A 16,385-nucleotide genomic window follows, 5' to 3' on the forward strand; every position below is an offset into this window, starting at 1 on the left:
AAATTACCCCACTAAAACCAATATAAGAACAATTAGTACTGAAATCTGTAATTTGACAATTGACAGGTAAATGTCAAAATAAATGTTGTGTGATTATCACGTGACAACTGCCAGAAACGTCAAAACTGTCAAACTACGCCCAGTTTGAGCATGAAACTCTAAAAAACACAGTTTGGAACAGTTTTCTTGTAACCTTGGTTTTATGATGCCTAATTTGACATTTGACACGTGACTGTACAAGGAAATTATGTTTTAGTGTCACGTGACAACTGTCATAAACGTCAAAACTGACAAACTTCGTCCAATTTGGGCATGAAACTCTAAAAATCACAGTTTTCTTGAAGTATTCGAGACAAGTCGTGGTTTTCAGCTTCTTGGCCATTATTTTGACACTTGTCACGTGACTATCTAAGGAAATAATGTTCTAGTGGCACGTGACAACTGTCATAAACGTCAAAACTGTCAAACTTCGTCCAATTTGGGCATGAAACTCTAAAAATCACAGTTTTCTTGAAGTATTCGAGACAAGTCGTGGTTTTCAGCTTCTTGACCAATACTTTGACAGTTGTCACGTGACTATCTAAGGAAATAATGTTCTAGTGGCACGTGACAACTGTCATAAACGTCAAAACTGACAAACTTCGTCCAATTTGGGATGAAACTCTAAAAATCACAGTTTTCTTGAAGTATTCGAATCAAGTCGTGGTTTTCAGCTTCTTGACCATTATTTTGACAGTTGTCACGTGACTATCTAAGGAAATAATGTTCTAGTGGCACGTGACAACTGTCATAAACGTCAAAACTGACAAACTTCGTCCAATTTGCGCATGAAACTCTAAAAATCACAGTTTTCTTGAAGTATTCGAGACAAGTCATGGTTTTCAGCTTCTTGGCCATTATTTTGACAGTTGTCACGTGACTATCTAAGGAAATAATGTTCTAGTGGCACGTGACAACTGTCATAAACGTCAAAACTGTCAAACTTCGTCCAATTTGGGCATGAAACTCTAAAAATCACAGTTTTCTTGAAGTATTCGAGACAAGTCGTGGTTTTCAGCTTCTTGACCAATACTTTGACAGTTGTCACGTGACTATCTAAGGAAATAATGTTCTAGTGGCACGTGACAACTGTCATAAGCGTCAAAACTGACAAACTTCGACCAATTTGGGCATGAAACTCTAAAAATCACAGTTTTCTTGAAGTATTCGAGACAAGTCGTGGTTTTCAGCTTCTTGACCAATACTTTGACAGTTGTCACGTGACTATCTAAGGAAATAATGTTCTAGTGGCACGTGACAACTGTCATAAGCGTCAAAACTGACAAACTTCGACCAATTTGGGCATGAAACTCTAAAAATCACAGTTTTCTTGAAGTATTCGAGACAAGTCATGGTTTTCAGCTTCTTGGGCATTATTTTGACACTTGTCACGTGACTATGTAAGGAAATAATGTTCTAGTGGCACGTGACAACTGTCATAAGCGTCAAAACTGACAAACTTCGTCCAATTTGGGCATGAAACTCTAAAAATCACAGTTTTCTTGAAGTATTCGAGACAAGTCGTGGTTTTCAGCTTCTTGACCATTATTTTGACAGTTGTCACGTGACTATCTAAGGAAATTATGTTCTAGTGTCACGTGACAGCTGTCATAAACGTCAAAACTGACTGATTTTATTTAAAGTTAAAACAAAGAGTGAAAAATGTGTAGGCTTGGAAAACTTGCTTGACTTTGACGCCCCCTATTGGCAAAACCTTACAACTAACCCACCAACATTTATACGTCAATGGAAATAGTGTTTCATTGGCTATCCATTGACATATAAAAGTCCTAAACAAGTGCAGGAAATAAGTAAGTTATTCAAAGTTAAAGCAAAGAGTGTCAAAATGGTTGAGCTGGATAACTCGCTTTACTTTGACGCCCTCTAGCGACCAAACTCTAAAATCAACCAACCAACTTTTATATGTCAATGGAAAGCTTGTTTCATTGGCTATCCATTAACGTATAAAAGTCATAACAAAGTGTATCAAATAAGATGGGTATTCAAGGTTGAAGCAACAAGATTCAAGAAAATGGAGTTTCTGATCTCCAAAATGATTTTTGTGAAATATCTCCGAAACTAGTAGAGATACGAAAAAAGTGCAAGGAATGCAACTGGCGTAAAAAACGCCACGAAAACTGAATCGGGACTTTGAACCGACAAATTTCCACTGTAATTTCATACAAGGTGACCAAACTAAACCATTTTCACTTTTTTGACTCACCCTGTACACTTAAGGCTAGCAAGGTGATTTTAAAGCATATCACTGGAAATAGGGCAGAAATCTGATTATTTTGAGTGATTTAGCGTTGTTTTACCTCAAAACACAGCTGAGATATAGACAGGCAAAGTTTTGAGGTCCTTTTTCAGAAAAATGGTTTTTTGGCCCTCAAAATGGATTTTGTAAAATATCTCCTAAACTAGTAGAGAAACGAAAAACCTGCAAAGGGCAAAAATTGCGTAGAAAAGACCAAAGAAACTGAATCCGGGCTTTGAACCGACAAATTCCCACTAAAACTGCATACAGGGTGACCAAACTAAACAAATTTCACTTTTTTGACTCACCCTGTACACTAAAGGCCAGTAAGGTGATTTTGAAGCACACCACTGGAAAGAGCACAAAAATCTGCTTATTTTGAGTGATTTAGCGTTGTTTTACCTCAAAACACAGCTGAGATATAGACATACAAAGTTTTGAGGTACTTTTTCGGAAAAATGGTTTTTTGGCCCTCAAAATGGATTTTGTAAAATATCTCCTAAACTAGTAGAGAAACGAAAAACCTGCAAAGGGCAAAAATTGCGTAGAAAAGACCAAAGAAACTGAATCCGGGCTTTGAACCGACAAATTCCCACTAAAACTGCATACAGGGTGACCAAACTAAACAAATTTCACTTTTTTGACTCACCCTGTACACTAAAGGCCAGTAAGGTGATTTTGAAGCACACCACTGGAAAGAGCACAAAAATCTGCTTATTTTGAGTGATTTAGCGTTGTTTTACCTCAAAAAACAGCTGAGCTATAGCGAGACAAAATTTTGAGGTACTTTTTCAGAAAAATGTTTTTTTGGCCCTCAAAATGGATTTTGTAAAATATCTCCTAAACTAGTAGAGATACGAAAAAACTGCAAAGGGTAAAAATTGCGTAAAATAGACCAAGGAAACTGAATCCGGTCTTTGAACAGACAAATTCCCACTGAAACTGCATACAGGGTGATCAAACTACACAATTTTCACTTTTTTTACTCACCTTGTACACTAAAGGCCAGTAAGGTGATTTTGAAGCACGCCACTGGAAAGAGCACAAAAATCTGCTTATTTTGAGTGATTTAGCGTTGTTTTACCTCAAAAAACAGCTGAGCTATAGCGAGACAAAGTTTTGAGGTACTTTTTCAGAAAAATGGTTTTTTTGGCCCTCAAAATGGATTTTGTGAAATATCTCCTAAACTAGTAGAGATACGAAAAAACTGCAAAGGGTAAAAGTTGCGTAAAAAAGACCAAAGAAACTGAATCTAGGCTTTGAACAGACAAATTCCCACTGAAACTGCATACAAGGTGACCAAACTAAACAAATTTCACTTTTTTGACTCACCCTGTACACTAAAGGCCAGTAAGGTGATTTTGAAGCACACCACTGGAAAGAGCACAAAAATCTGCTTATTTTGAGTGATTTAGCGTTGTTTTACCTCAAAAAACAGCTGAGCTATAGCGAGACAAAATTTTGAGGTACTTTTTCAGAAAAATGTTTTTATGGCCCTCAAAATGGATTTTGTAAAATATCTCCTAAACTAGTAGAGATACGAAAAAACTGCAAAGGGTAAAAATTGCGTAAAATAGACCAAGGAAACTGAATCCGGGCTTTGAACAGACAAATTCCCACTGAAACTGCATACAAGGTGACCAAATTAAACAATTTTCACTTTTTTGACTCACCCTGTACACTAAAAGCCAGCAAGGTTATTTTGAAGCACACCACTGGAAAGAGCACAGAAAACTTATTATTTTAAGTGGTTTGCCGTTGCTGTACCTCAAAACACAGCTGAGATATAGACAGGCAAAGTTTTGAGGTACTTTTTCAGAAAAATGTTTTTTTGGCCTTTAAATAAATTTTGTAAAATATCTCCTAAACTAGTAGAGATACGAAAAAACTGCAAAGGGTAAAAATTGCGTAAAATAGACCAAGGAAACTGAATCCGGGCTTTGAACCGACAAATTCCCACTGAAACTGCATACAAGGTGACCAAACTAAACCAATTTCACTTTTTTGACTCGCCCTGTACACTAAAGACCAGCAAGGTGATTTTAAAGCACACCACTGAAAAGAGCACAAAAAACTGCTTATTTTAAGTGGTTTACCGTTGCTGTACCTCAAAACTCAACTGAGATATAGACAGGCAAAGTTTTGAGGTACTTTCCCATAAAAATGGTTTTTTGGCCCTCAAAATGGATTTTGCAAAATATCTCCTAAACTAGTAGAGATACGAAAAAACTGCATAGGGTAGAAATTGCGTAAAAAAGACCAAGCAAACTGAATCCGAGCTTTGAACTGACAAATTCCCACTGAAACTGCATACAAGGTGACCAAATTAAACAATTTTCACTTTTTTGACTCACCCTGTACACTAAAGGCCAGCAAGGTGATTTTAAAGCACACTACTGAAAAGAGCACAAAAAACTGCTTATTTTAAGTGGTTTACCGTTGCTGTACCTCAAAACTCAACTGAGCTATAGACAAACAAATTTGTGAGGTACTTTTTCAGAAAATTATTTTTTTTGGCCCTCAAAATGGATTTTGTAAAATATCTCCTAAACTAGTAGAGATACGAAAAAACTGCAAAGGGTAAAAATTGCGTAAAAAAGACCAAGCAAACTGAATCCGAGCTTTGAACTGACAAATTCCCACTGAAACTGCATACAAGGTGACCAAACTAAACAAATTTCACTTTTTTGACTCGCCCTGTACACTAAAGACCAGCAAGGTGATTTTAAAGCACACCACTGAAAAGAGCACAAAAAACTGCTTATTTTAAGTGGTTTACCGTTGTTGTACCTCAAAACTCAACTGAGATATAGACAGGCAAAGTTTTGAGGTACTTTTTCAGAAAAATGGTTTTTTGGACCTCAAAATGGATTTTGTAAAATATCTCCTAAACTAGTAGAGATACGAAAAAACTGCAAAGGGTAAAAGTTGCGTAAAAAAGACCAAAGAAACTGAATCTAGGCTTTGAACAGACAAATTCCCACTGAAACTGCATACAAGGTGACCAAACTAAACAAATTTCACTTTTTTGACTCCCCTGTACACTAAAGACCAGCAAGGTGATTTTAAAGCACACCACTGAAAAGAGCACAAAAAACTGCTTATTTTAAGTGGTTTACCGTTGCTGTACCTCAAAACTCAACTGAGATATAGACAGGCAAAGTTTTGAGGTACTTTCCCATAAAAATGGTTTTCTGGCCCTCAAAATGGATTTTGCAAAATATCTCCTAAACTAGTAGAGATACGAAAAAACTGCAAAGGGTAAAAGTTGCGTAAAAAAGACCAAGGAAACTGAATCCGGACTTTGAACAGACAAATTCCCACTGAAACTGCATACAAGGTGACCAAACTAAACAATTTTCACTTTTTTGACTCACCCTGTACATTAAAGGCCAGCAAGGTGATTTTGAAGCACACCACTGGAAAGAGCACAGAAAACTTATTATTTTAAGTGGTTTGCCGTTGCTGTACCTCAAAACACAGCTGAGATATAGCGAGGCAAAGTTTTGAGGTACTTTTTTAGAAAACTGGTATTTCTGCGCCTCCAAATGAGTTTTGTGGAATATTTCCTAAACTAGAAGAGATACGAAAAAAGTGCAAAAAAAGAAAAATGCGTAAAATTGGTCAGAGAAGCTGAATCCGACCTTTGAACAGCTAAAATCCCCCTCTAACTTGATACAGAGTGGTCCAAAACAAGTTTTTTTGGAAAAAATTGAAATCAAAGAAAAATAATAGTGTATTAATCATTAAAAAGTGGTTTTTAGCCTATTTTGGGTAATTTTTCCCTTTTTTTGGCAAATCATCGATCAGTCTACGAAACTTACTTGAATCAGCGGGGGAGGGGGGATTCATGGTGTCCGGACTCATACAATCGCTCGGACTGGGACTTCTCTCTCTTTTCGGTACAGGGTGTGCACCGGGTAAAGGGCCGAGGGCACCGTGACTACCCAAACCGTCCATGGACACCCCATTTTCGGACAGAAACTCGTCCAAATCGACGTACTAAACGCGGCAAAAGATGCTGATCACACAATTCGGGAACGTAGCAAAATCCACTTACCTTAAGGTCATTTTCGTAGGATTTGTCCCATAAATTGGGACCCAAAAAGGCCGTTTGCGCCTCGACTGTGTTCCATAATTCTCCATCGTCTTTTTTGTCATCACCCAAAATGGCGCCCGCCAATTCTTTGATTGTTGAGTGACCATTGTGGTTGGATGGTTTACTGTTACCTGAAAATTAAAAAAAAAAATTAAATTAAAAAAAAATCAAAATAACAAACAACCTGACAAATTCTGGGTTATTCCCATTGATTTAGCGTACATCGACATGTAAAGATTGTAATAGTTTAGGTAACTCAATGGATTGTAACAGTTCTGTTTGAACATGTCTGAAGATGGTGAAAATTAGGCACAAAACAGGTAAAATCACGTCTGTTTGTAACGAAATTGTTAAGGAGAATACAGAAATTGTTACGCTCTTTCTAACCGGTTGTTGATAACAAAAAGTGATATGTTATGCATCAAAAAAACGTGTATTGTTGATTTTTGTAGGCTTATATACAGGGTGAGCCAACTAAACTGTTAGTTATTAAATAGATTAGGATCAGTCGCAATTAGTACAAAAAAATTATTTATTTATTATTGTTGGAGTATTTTCGTAAATATTGACCAAAATAGAGGGTTTGCAGTTAAGGTGTAAGTGGACTTTCAGGACATTTCAGGCATTTAACATTCCTAAGCAAATATCTCCCTTCTGAGGCCCTTAAGGACACAACGTCTCTTAAAGGTTTTTGTAGAGAATTAAATTTCCTACAATTTTTGTTCTTTAACATTTCCCCGAATTTTGCCGCGTAGCCGAGTTACGGGGGATTAAATTTCCGTAAGTAAACATTCACACACTTGACGTTTAGGAAACATTCCTAAGCAAATATCTCCCTTCTGAGGCCCTTAAGGTCAAAATGTCCCTTAAAGGTTTTTGTAGAGAGTGGAATTTTCTACAATTTTTGTTCTTTAACGTTTCTCCGAATTTTGCCCCCAGGCCGAGTTACGGAGGATTGAATTTACGGAAAGTGAAATTAGTTGTAACTAGGTTGAATTAATTTTATACCAGAATTAGTGCGTTTTTGACAGTTGTGACAGTTGGCTGTTTGTTTCTGACTTAATTACAGTCACATTTGATTATGACAACCGTCAAAATCCACTTCATAAACCTATAAAACTACAACAAATACATCAAACAAGGTAGAATCAGTTTGAACTAGGATAAATCCATTTTATACTTCCATCAATGCATGTTTGACAGTTCTGACAGTTGACTGCCAATTTTTGACTTAATTTAACACTATTTTGATTGTGACAACTGTCAAAATCGACTTCATAAACCTATAAAACTACTACAAATACATCAAACAATGTAGAATCAGTTTGAACTAGGTTAAATCCATTTTATACTTCCATCAATGTATTTTTGACAGTTGTGACAGTTGACTGTCAATTTTTGACTTAATTTAAGACTATTTTGATTGTGACAACTGTCAAAATTCTCTCAATAAAGCTATGAAACTAGAAGAAACACATCAAACAATGTGGAATCAGTTTATTCTAGGTTAAATGCATTTTATACTTCCATCAGTGCATTTTTGACAGTTGTGACAGTTAACTGTCAATTTTTGACTTAATTTAACACTATTTTGATTGTGACAACTGTCAAAATCTTCTCCATAAAGCTATAAAATTAGAACAACTTTGTCAAACAAAGTCAATACAGTTTAAACAGGGTTAAATCAATTTTATACTTCCATCAATGCATTTTTGACAGTACTGACAGTTAACTGTCAATTTTTGACTTAATTTAACACTATTTTTATTGTGACATCTGTCAAAATCCTCTCAATAAAACTATAAAACTACAACAAATACTTCAAACAAAGTCAATACAGTTTAAACAGGACTAAATCAATTTTATACCTCCACCAGCGCATTTTTGACAGTTGTGAGAGTTAACTGTCAATTTTTGACTTAATTTAACACTATTTTTATTGTGACATCTGTCAAAATCCTCTCAATAAAGCTATAAAACTAGAAGAAATACATCAAACAATGTAGAATCAGTTTATTCTAGGTTAAATGCATTTTATACTTTCATCAGTGCATTTTTGACAGTTGTGACAGTTAACTGTCAATTTTTGACTTAATTTAAGACTATTTTGATTGTGACAACAGTCAAAATCTTCTCAATAAAGCAATAAAACTAGAACAAATACATCAAACAATGTAGAATCAGTTTGAACTTGGTTAAATGCATTTTATACCTCCATCAGTGCGATTTTGACAGATGTAAAAGTTGGCTGTCTTTTTCTGACTTAGTTTAACCCTATTTTGATTGTGACAACTGTCAAAATCCTCTCCATAAAGCTATAAAATTAGAACAACTTTGTCAAACAAAGTCAATACAGTTTAAACAGGGTTAAATCAATTTTATACCTCCATCAATGCATTTTTGACAGTACTGACAATTGACTGTCTCTTTCTGACTTAATTTAACACTATTTTGATTGTGACAACTGTCAAAATCCTCTCAATAAAGCTATAAAACTACAACAAATACATCAAACAATGTAGAATCAGTTTGAACAAGGTTAAATCCATTTTATACTTCCACCAGTGTATTTTTGACAGTTGTGACAGTTGGCTGTCTGTTTTTGACTTAATTTCACAAAATTTTTATTATGACAACCGTCAAAATCCACTTCATAAAGCTATAAAACTAGAAGAAACCCATCAAACAATGTGGAATCAGTTTATTCTAGGTTAAATGCATTTTAGACTTCCATCAGTGCATTTTTGACAGTTGTGACAGTTGGCTGTCTGTTTCTGACTTAATTTCACTTAATTTTTATTATGACAACCGTCAAAATCCACTTAATATACCTATAAAACTACAACAAATACATCAAACAATGTAAAATCAGTTTGAACTAGGTTAAATCCATTTTATACTTCCATCAGTGTATTTTTGACAGTTGTGACAGTTAGTTGTCTGTTTTTAACTTAATTTCATTTAATTTTTATTATGACAACCGTCAAAATCCATTTCATAAAGCTATAAAACTAGAAGAAACACATCAAACAAGGTAGAATCAGTTTAAACTAGGTTAAATGCATTTTATACCTCCACCAGGGCATTTTTGACAGTTGTGACAGTTGGCTGTCTTTTTCTGACTAAATTTAACGCTATTTTGATTGTGACAACTGTCAAATTCCTCTCCATAAAGCTATAAAACCGAAACAAATACAACAAAGTAAAATGAGTCTCAATTAGGTTAAAAATGTCTTTTATACCTCCATCATCGATGGAGAGGTATAAAAAACAGCATTTTTCCTCTCTGTCATTCCATCAATAGTAAAAACGTTTTCAATGACTGTTTTTCTGTTTTTTTCCAATACAATCTACACAGCAAACGAATGTGAGACCAATTAAACCATTTTACCACGGATTAACCATACAATTGATTAAAATGCGTTCGTAAGGGAAACAAATTAAAAAAATACATAATTTTTTCACCTTATTTAATGCATAAATGCATGCAATTTGTAGCGTAATTCTTTAATTTAATAATAGATGGAGCGAGTGATAATTGCATGCTGTTAAGTAGTTATATTACCATAGAAACAGCAGGAACGAATGAAATAGCAAAGAATTCATTTATTTTTCGGACCTTCGGAAAATTTCAGACCTCTCCGAGGTACCATGTTCGAGAAATAATCAATCAACTTTGACGCCCCCTAGCGGCCGAACGCCACAACCTAGAGAAGGCAATTCAACGCCACGTGATAGCCCTATTAATTAGCTATCTTTTCTTCTCTTATATGTTTATAGCAAATGTTTTAAATAACCAAGTTATTTACGATTTAATGACAAAAAGCACTGAAATATGGAAAGTGTATAATAACACACAGTAGCTGCGCATTTTTAATACAACCGGCAACGTCGTAATTATTGAAACTATTTTTATTTCACTTACTCCCATTAGTTCTCCACTGGTGGATGCCTTATTGTTAAACAGTGTTGCCAGGTTTTTTGCACAAACTGTACAGGGTGGTTCAATTACTGTCCAATACGGAAAAGTAACGTTTTGGCAACGTCGCACTATTTTTTATAAACTTTTTAGAAACTGTAGAGTGTTAATAACTTTGCGTGAGCCAAAATTTCCGGATTTACTTTCCAAATTTGTCTTATTTTTTGATTATTCCAAAAATGTCAAAACTAAATTTCAATTTTTGACACTCTTAGGTTTGATCGTTAATAACTCGGTTGTCTGATGACTTACGTCAAAAAATCACTGAAAACAAAAGATAGTCCAGATTCTGAAGTTTCCAAAAATATGCCTACATGATTTTGTAGCTGCTACGGTTTGGCCGCTAGAGGGAGTCAAAGCTAAACATATTTCTAGAGTAAGTTTGGCAACGTCGCACTATTTTTTATACATTTTTAAAAAACTTTTAAGTGTTAATAACGTTGCATGAGCCAAAATTTACTGATTTACTGTCCAAATTTGAAAATTTTTATATTATTTCTAAAAACGTCAAAAATTAAATTGCAATTTTTGACACTCTTTGCTTTGATCCTTAATAACTCGGTTGTATGATGACTTACGTCAAAAAACCACTGAAAACAAAAGATAGTCCAGATTCTGAAGTTTCCAAAAATATGCCTACATGATTTTGTAGCTGCTACGGTTTGGCCGCTAGAGGGCATCAAAGCTAAACATAATTCAAGAGTAAGTTTGGCAACGTCGCACTATTTTTTATAAACTTTTTAAAAACTTTTAAGTGTTAATAGCTTTGCGTGAGCCAAAATTTATTGATTTTCAGTCCAAATTTGAAATTTTTTGTATTATTTCAAAAAACGTCAAAAATTAAATTGCAATTTTTGACACTCTTTGCTTTGATCCTTAATAACTCGGTTGTGTGATGACTTACGTCAAAAAACCACTGAAAACAAAAGATAGTCCAGATTCTGAAGTTTCCAAAAATATGCCTACATGATTTTGTAGCTGCTACGGTTTGGCCGCTAGAGGGCGTCAAACTTAAACATATTTCAAGAGTGAGTTTGGCAACGTCGCACTATTTTTTATAAACTTTTTAAAAACTTTTAAGTGTTAATAACTTTGCGTGAGCCAAAATTTATTGATTTTCAGTCCAAATTTGAAATTTTTTGTATTATTTCTAAAAACGTCAAAAACTAAATTGCAATTTTTGACACTCTTTGCTTTGATCCTTAATAACTCGGTTGTATGATGACTTACGTCAAAATTTGACTAAAAACAAAAGATAGCCAAGATTGTCAAGTTTTCAAAAATATGACTACATGATGTTGTAACGGTATTGGTTTGGCCGCTAGAGGGCGTCAAAGTTAAACGTATGTCAAGAGTAATTTTGGCAACGTCGCACTATTTTTTATAAACTTTTTAAAAACTATAGTGTTTCTGCTAGAAAATTAAATTTTCTATAATTTCTGTCTTTTTTCATTTTTTTTTTTGAAAATTCCTTAAATTGACAATTTAAGGACACATATTGCGTTCATTAAGCATTCCTAACCAAATATCTCCCTTCTGAGGCCCTTAAGGACAAAATGCCTCTCCTAGGTTTTGGTAGAGAATTAAATTTCCTACAAGTTTCCTTCAATAACATTTTCCCGAATTTTGTCATATGGCCGAGTTACGAGGGATTGAATTTCCGTAAGTAAACATTCAGACACTCTGCGCTCACTCAGCATTCCTACGCAAATATCTCCCTTCTGAGGCCCTTAAAGACAAAACGCCTCTCTAAGGTTTTGGTAGAGAGTTAAATTTCCTACAATTTTCCTTCAATAACATTTTCCCGAATTTTGCCATGGAACCGAATTACAGGAGATTGAAGTCCAACCTTTGCTATCCACGCATTTTTTGTGTTTACTGAATGAATTAATTCAAAATCAACCGTACCAACGTTGAACAATCCCTTTTTGCGTCAATCCACAAAAATTACACGGAAGCTCTCATCCCATTCAAAAAATGCTGTATAATATCAATTCAAACACAAATCCACAGCATGGAAATAATGAAATGACTATTAACTTCGTGAAGGTCAAGTTTAGATCGATTTGTGCAACAAAATGTGTTTATTTACAAGGTTACTACTTATTGTCGGTTACGATAATTATTGTAAAAGTACAATAAAACTGAAAAAAATCCCTTGTACTTCGTACTTTCAGTTTCCTCACGGACTGCGGTTTTTTAAATGGAAAATCTCCCTACCAGACAATAGAGGTGTTTTGGTGTTCGGTACCGAAAAATTGAGCAAAAAAAAAATAGTACAATCAATTATTATGTCGATGGTTGTAATGGTGTTTAAACACGACTATTAAAGCAATAAGGAAGTAAAAGTTGTGCTGGACATACAGTTCTGCATCCCACAACAAACGAAAGGTCAAAGAGTCGTAAAATATCAAAGAGAAATTCGTTGAATGTACCATTTCTGGAGAAAATGCCAAGAGAATTGAAGAAATTTTAGGAGAATTCTGAAGAAAATGGACTGTACATTGTCTTTATAGTTTCACGGAGCCAAATTTGACAGTTCGGACTATACGTCACGTGACAGCTGTCATAACTGACGAAACCAGTGAGACTTGAAACTATAAAATTACAAATAGTTGCTTATTTGAAAAATTGTACTGTAAGTTGTATTTACAGCTCCATGGAGCCAAGTTTGACAATTCTGACGTTAGGGAGCACTTAAATACTTTGCTTGTGTCACGTGACAGCTGTCATAACTGTCAAAAGTCACTCACCAGTGACCTGAAACTATAAAATGGCAAACAATGGCGTTTCTTTGAGGAATTGCATTGTAAGTTGTATTTACAGCTCAATGGAGCCAAAATTGACAGTTCTGACGTTAGGAAACATTTTAATACTTTCATTGTGTCAGGTGACAGCTGTCATAACTGTCAAAACTCACTCACCAGTGACCTGAAAGTATAAAATGGCAAACAAATGCGTTTCTCTTAGGAATTGCATTGTAAGTTGTATTTACAGCTTCATGGAGGCAAATTTGACAGTTCTGACGTTACGAAACACTGTCATATTTTGCTTGCGTCACGTGACTGCTGTCATAACTGTCAAAACTCACTCACACAGTGATCTGAAAGTATAAAATGGCAAACAAATGCGTTTCTCTGAGGAATTGCACTGTAAGTTGTATTTACAGCCCAAGGGAGTCGAATTTGACAGTTCTGACGTTAGGAAACACTTAAATACTTTGCTTGCGTCACCTGACAGCTGTCATAACTGTCAAAACTCTCTCACCAGTGACCTGAAAGTATAAAATGGCAAACAAAGGCGTTTCTCTGAGCAATTGCACTGTAAGTTGTATTTACAGCCCAAGGGAGTCGAATTTGACAGTCCTGACGTTAGGAAACATTTTAGTACTTTGCTTGTGTCACGTGACAGCTGTCATAACTGTCAAAACTCCCTCACCAGTGACCTGAAAGTATAAAATGGCAAACAATTGCGTTTCTCTGAGGAATTGCACTGTAAGTTGTATTTACAGCTCCATGGAGCCAAATTTGACAGTTCTGACGTTACGAAACACTGTCATATTTTGCTTGCGTCACGTGACAGCTGTCATAACTGTCAAAACTCACTCACCAGCGACCTGAAAGTATAAAATGACAAACAAATGCGTTTCTCTGAGGAATTGCACTGTAAGTTGTATTTACAGCCCAAGGGAGTCGAATTTGACAGTTCTGACGTTAGGAAACACTTAAATACTTTGCTTGTGTCACGTGACTGCTGTCATAACTGTCAAAACTCACTCACCAGCGACCTGAAAGTATAAAATGACAAACAAATGCGTTTCTCTGATCAATTGCACTGTAAGTTGTATTTACAACCCAAGGGAGTCGAATTTGACAGTTCTGACGTTAGGAAACATTTTAATACTTTGCTTACGTCACCTGACAGCTGTCACAACTGTCAAAACTCCCTCACCAGTGACCTGAAAGTATAAAATGGCAAACAAATGCGTTTCTCTAAGAAATTGCACTATAAGTTGTATTTACAGCTCCATGGGGCCAAATTTGACAGTTCTGACGTTAGGAAACACTTGAATACTGTGCTTTTCTGACGTGACAGCTGTCATAACTGTCAAAATTCACTCACCATTAACCTAAAAGTATAAAATGCTAAATAGATGTGTTTATTTGCGTTTTTTCTCTCAGTTGCATGTCCAGGCGCTGAATGAGTTTTGACAGTTGACAGCTGTCAGGTGACGGTGTAGGAAACATCCCAAAGTGTCACCTAGCCTCACAAATGCCAAATTTAAGGGGCTCCATTGAGGTATAAACACACATGGACAACTACTTACTGTTTTGCATTTGATAGTTTCATATGTCACTGCTGAACGAGTTAATAGTTGTGTCAACTGACTATTAGCCACGCTGTCAAGTGTCATAACTGTCAAATTTAACTTCTTAAATTGTCATTTAACTGTCAAATTTAACTTAACATAGAGTTGGGCGTGATTCATTAAATGGACGCGACTTTTTGACATTTTACAGTTTCGCGACGCTGTTTAATGAGTTTTGACAGTTGTGACAGCTGTCAAGTGTCTATAAGAGTGTCATTAAACGTCATAGTGTCCATTAGCACCAAAATAACTATAATAACTATAATTCCTGTATAATTTATGATAAAAATATAATAACCCCATATTATTTATAGACTAGTAATAATAACCGACAGGAATTAATTTCAATGCGTAATATTAAATGAAATTATTTATTTACTTACCTACATAGGCATGTACAGGGTAATTAACATATTATTGTATTCTAATTATTTAAAAATCACGTTTTACACTCCTTTATATGTCTGCAATGTTGACACCCTGTAGTTAATTAAAACTAGTTTCTAATTAACATTTGAAACCAGTTTCCGACGTTTCGCTGCTACATTTTGGTATCATCAGGATGATTTTTTTTGATAAATGACAGCTGACAGTTGACTCATTTGTGACATTTGTCAAAATTCACTCCATCAAGCTATAAAACTAGAACTGTTACATCAAACCAAGTGAAAAGACTTTGAACTAAGTTAAATGCATTTCATACCTCCATCAATGCATTTTTGACAGTTGTGACATATGATTGTCTGTTTCTGACTACATTTACTCTATTTTAAATGTGACAACTGTCAAAATCCTCTCCATCAACCTATAAAACTAGAACTGTTTACATCAAACCAAGTGAAAAGACTTTGAACTAAGTTAAATGCATTTCATACCTCCATCAATGCATTTTTGACAGTTGTGACATATGGTTGTCAGTTTCTGACTCTATTTTAAATGTGACAACTGTCAAAATCCTCTCCATAAAGCTATAAAATAGAACAATTACATCAAACAAAGTAGATTCAGTTTGAACTAGGTTAAATGCATTTTATTGTATTTTTGCTTAGTTTTTCCAGCTGTTTTTTAGCTGATTTTTTTTTGACAGTGGACTGTATTGACATGTATTATAGCCCTGAAAAATTTGACAACTGTCATTTATCTACAAATAACTGTCAAAATTTCGAAAACAACATAAACAGGAATTGTTCTGATATTCACCAATTTATTCAAAACTAGGAAAGGTATATTTAGATTATTTTTAATTTTGACAGTTGACGTTGTTTATATATATATATACACCTGTCAACTGTCTGTCAATTTGCTTGCGTCACGTGACTGCTGTCATAACTGTCAAAACTCACTCCCCAGTGACCTGAAAGTATAAAATGGCAAACAAAGGCGTTTCTCTTAGGAATTGCATTGTAAGTTGTATTTACAGCTCCATGGAGCCAAATTTGACAGTTCTGACGTTAGGAAACATTTTAATACTTTCATTGTGTCAGGTGACAGCTGTCATAACTGTCAAAAATCACTCATCAGTGAGTTGAAAGTATAAAATGGCAAACAAAGGCGTTTCTCTGAGGAATTGCATTGTAAGTTGTATTTACAGCTCCATGGAGCCAAATTTGACAGTTCTGACGTTAGGAAACATTTTAATACT

General features: G+C 35.0%; 1 protein-coding gene across 6 annotated transcripts in view; it reads right to left on the reverse strand.

The window, feature by feature from the left end:
* Window positions 1-16,385, reverse strand: part of Pdp1 (PAR bZIP family member Pdp1) — a 181,899-nt gene that overhangs the window by 24,088 nt on the left and 141,426 nt on the right. For 5 of the 6 annotated variants that reach the window (XM_081988768.1, XM_081988765.1, XM_081988764.1 and 2 more), the window contains 2 exons: window positions 6,357-6,526; window positions 6,121-6,298 (listed from right to left, as the gene is read on the reverse strand). In XM_081988768.1, the coding sequence (XP_081844894.1) occupies window positions 6,121-6,298; window positions 6,357-6,526 (348 nt within the window). Of the gene's footprint in view, window positions 1-6,120; window positions 6,299-6,356; window positions 6,527-6,579; window positions 6,774-16,385 lie in introns of those variants that run through there. The other variant, XM_081988767.1, reaches the window with a different exon arrangement.

This window comes from Ips typographus, linkage group LG10 (genome assembly GCF_016097725.1).
Source record: "Ips typographus isolate SLU linkage group LG10, UJ_Ityp_2.0, whole genome shotgun sequence".
NCBI lineage: Eukaryota > Metazoa > Arthropoda > Insecta > Coleoptera > Curculionidae > Ips > Ips typographus.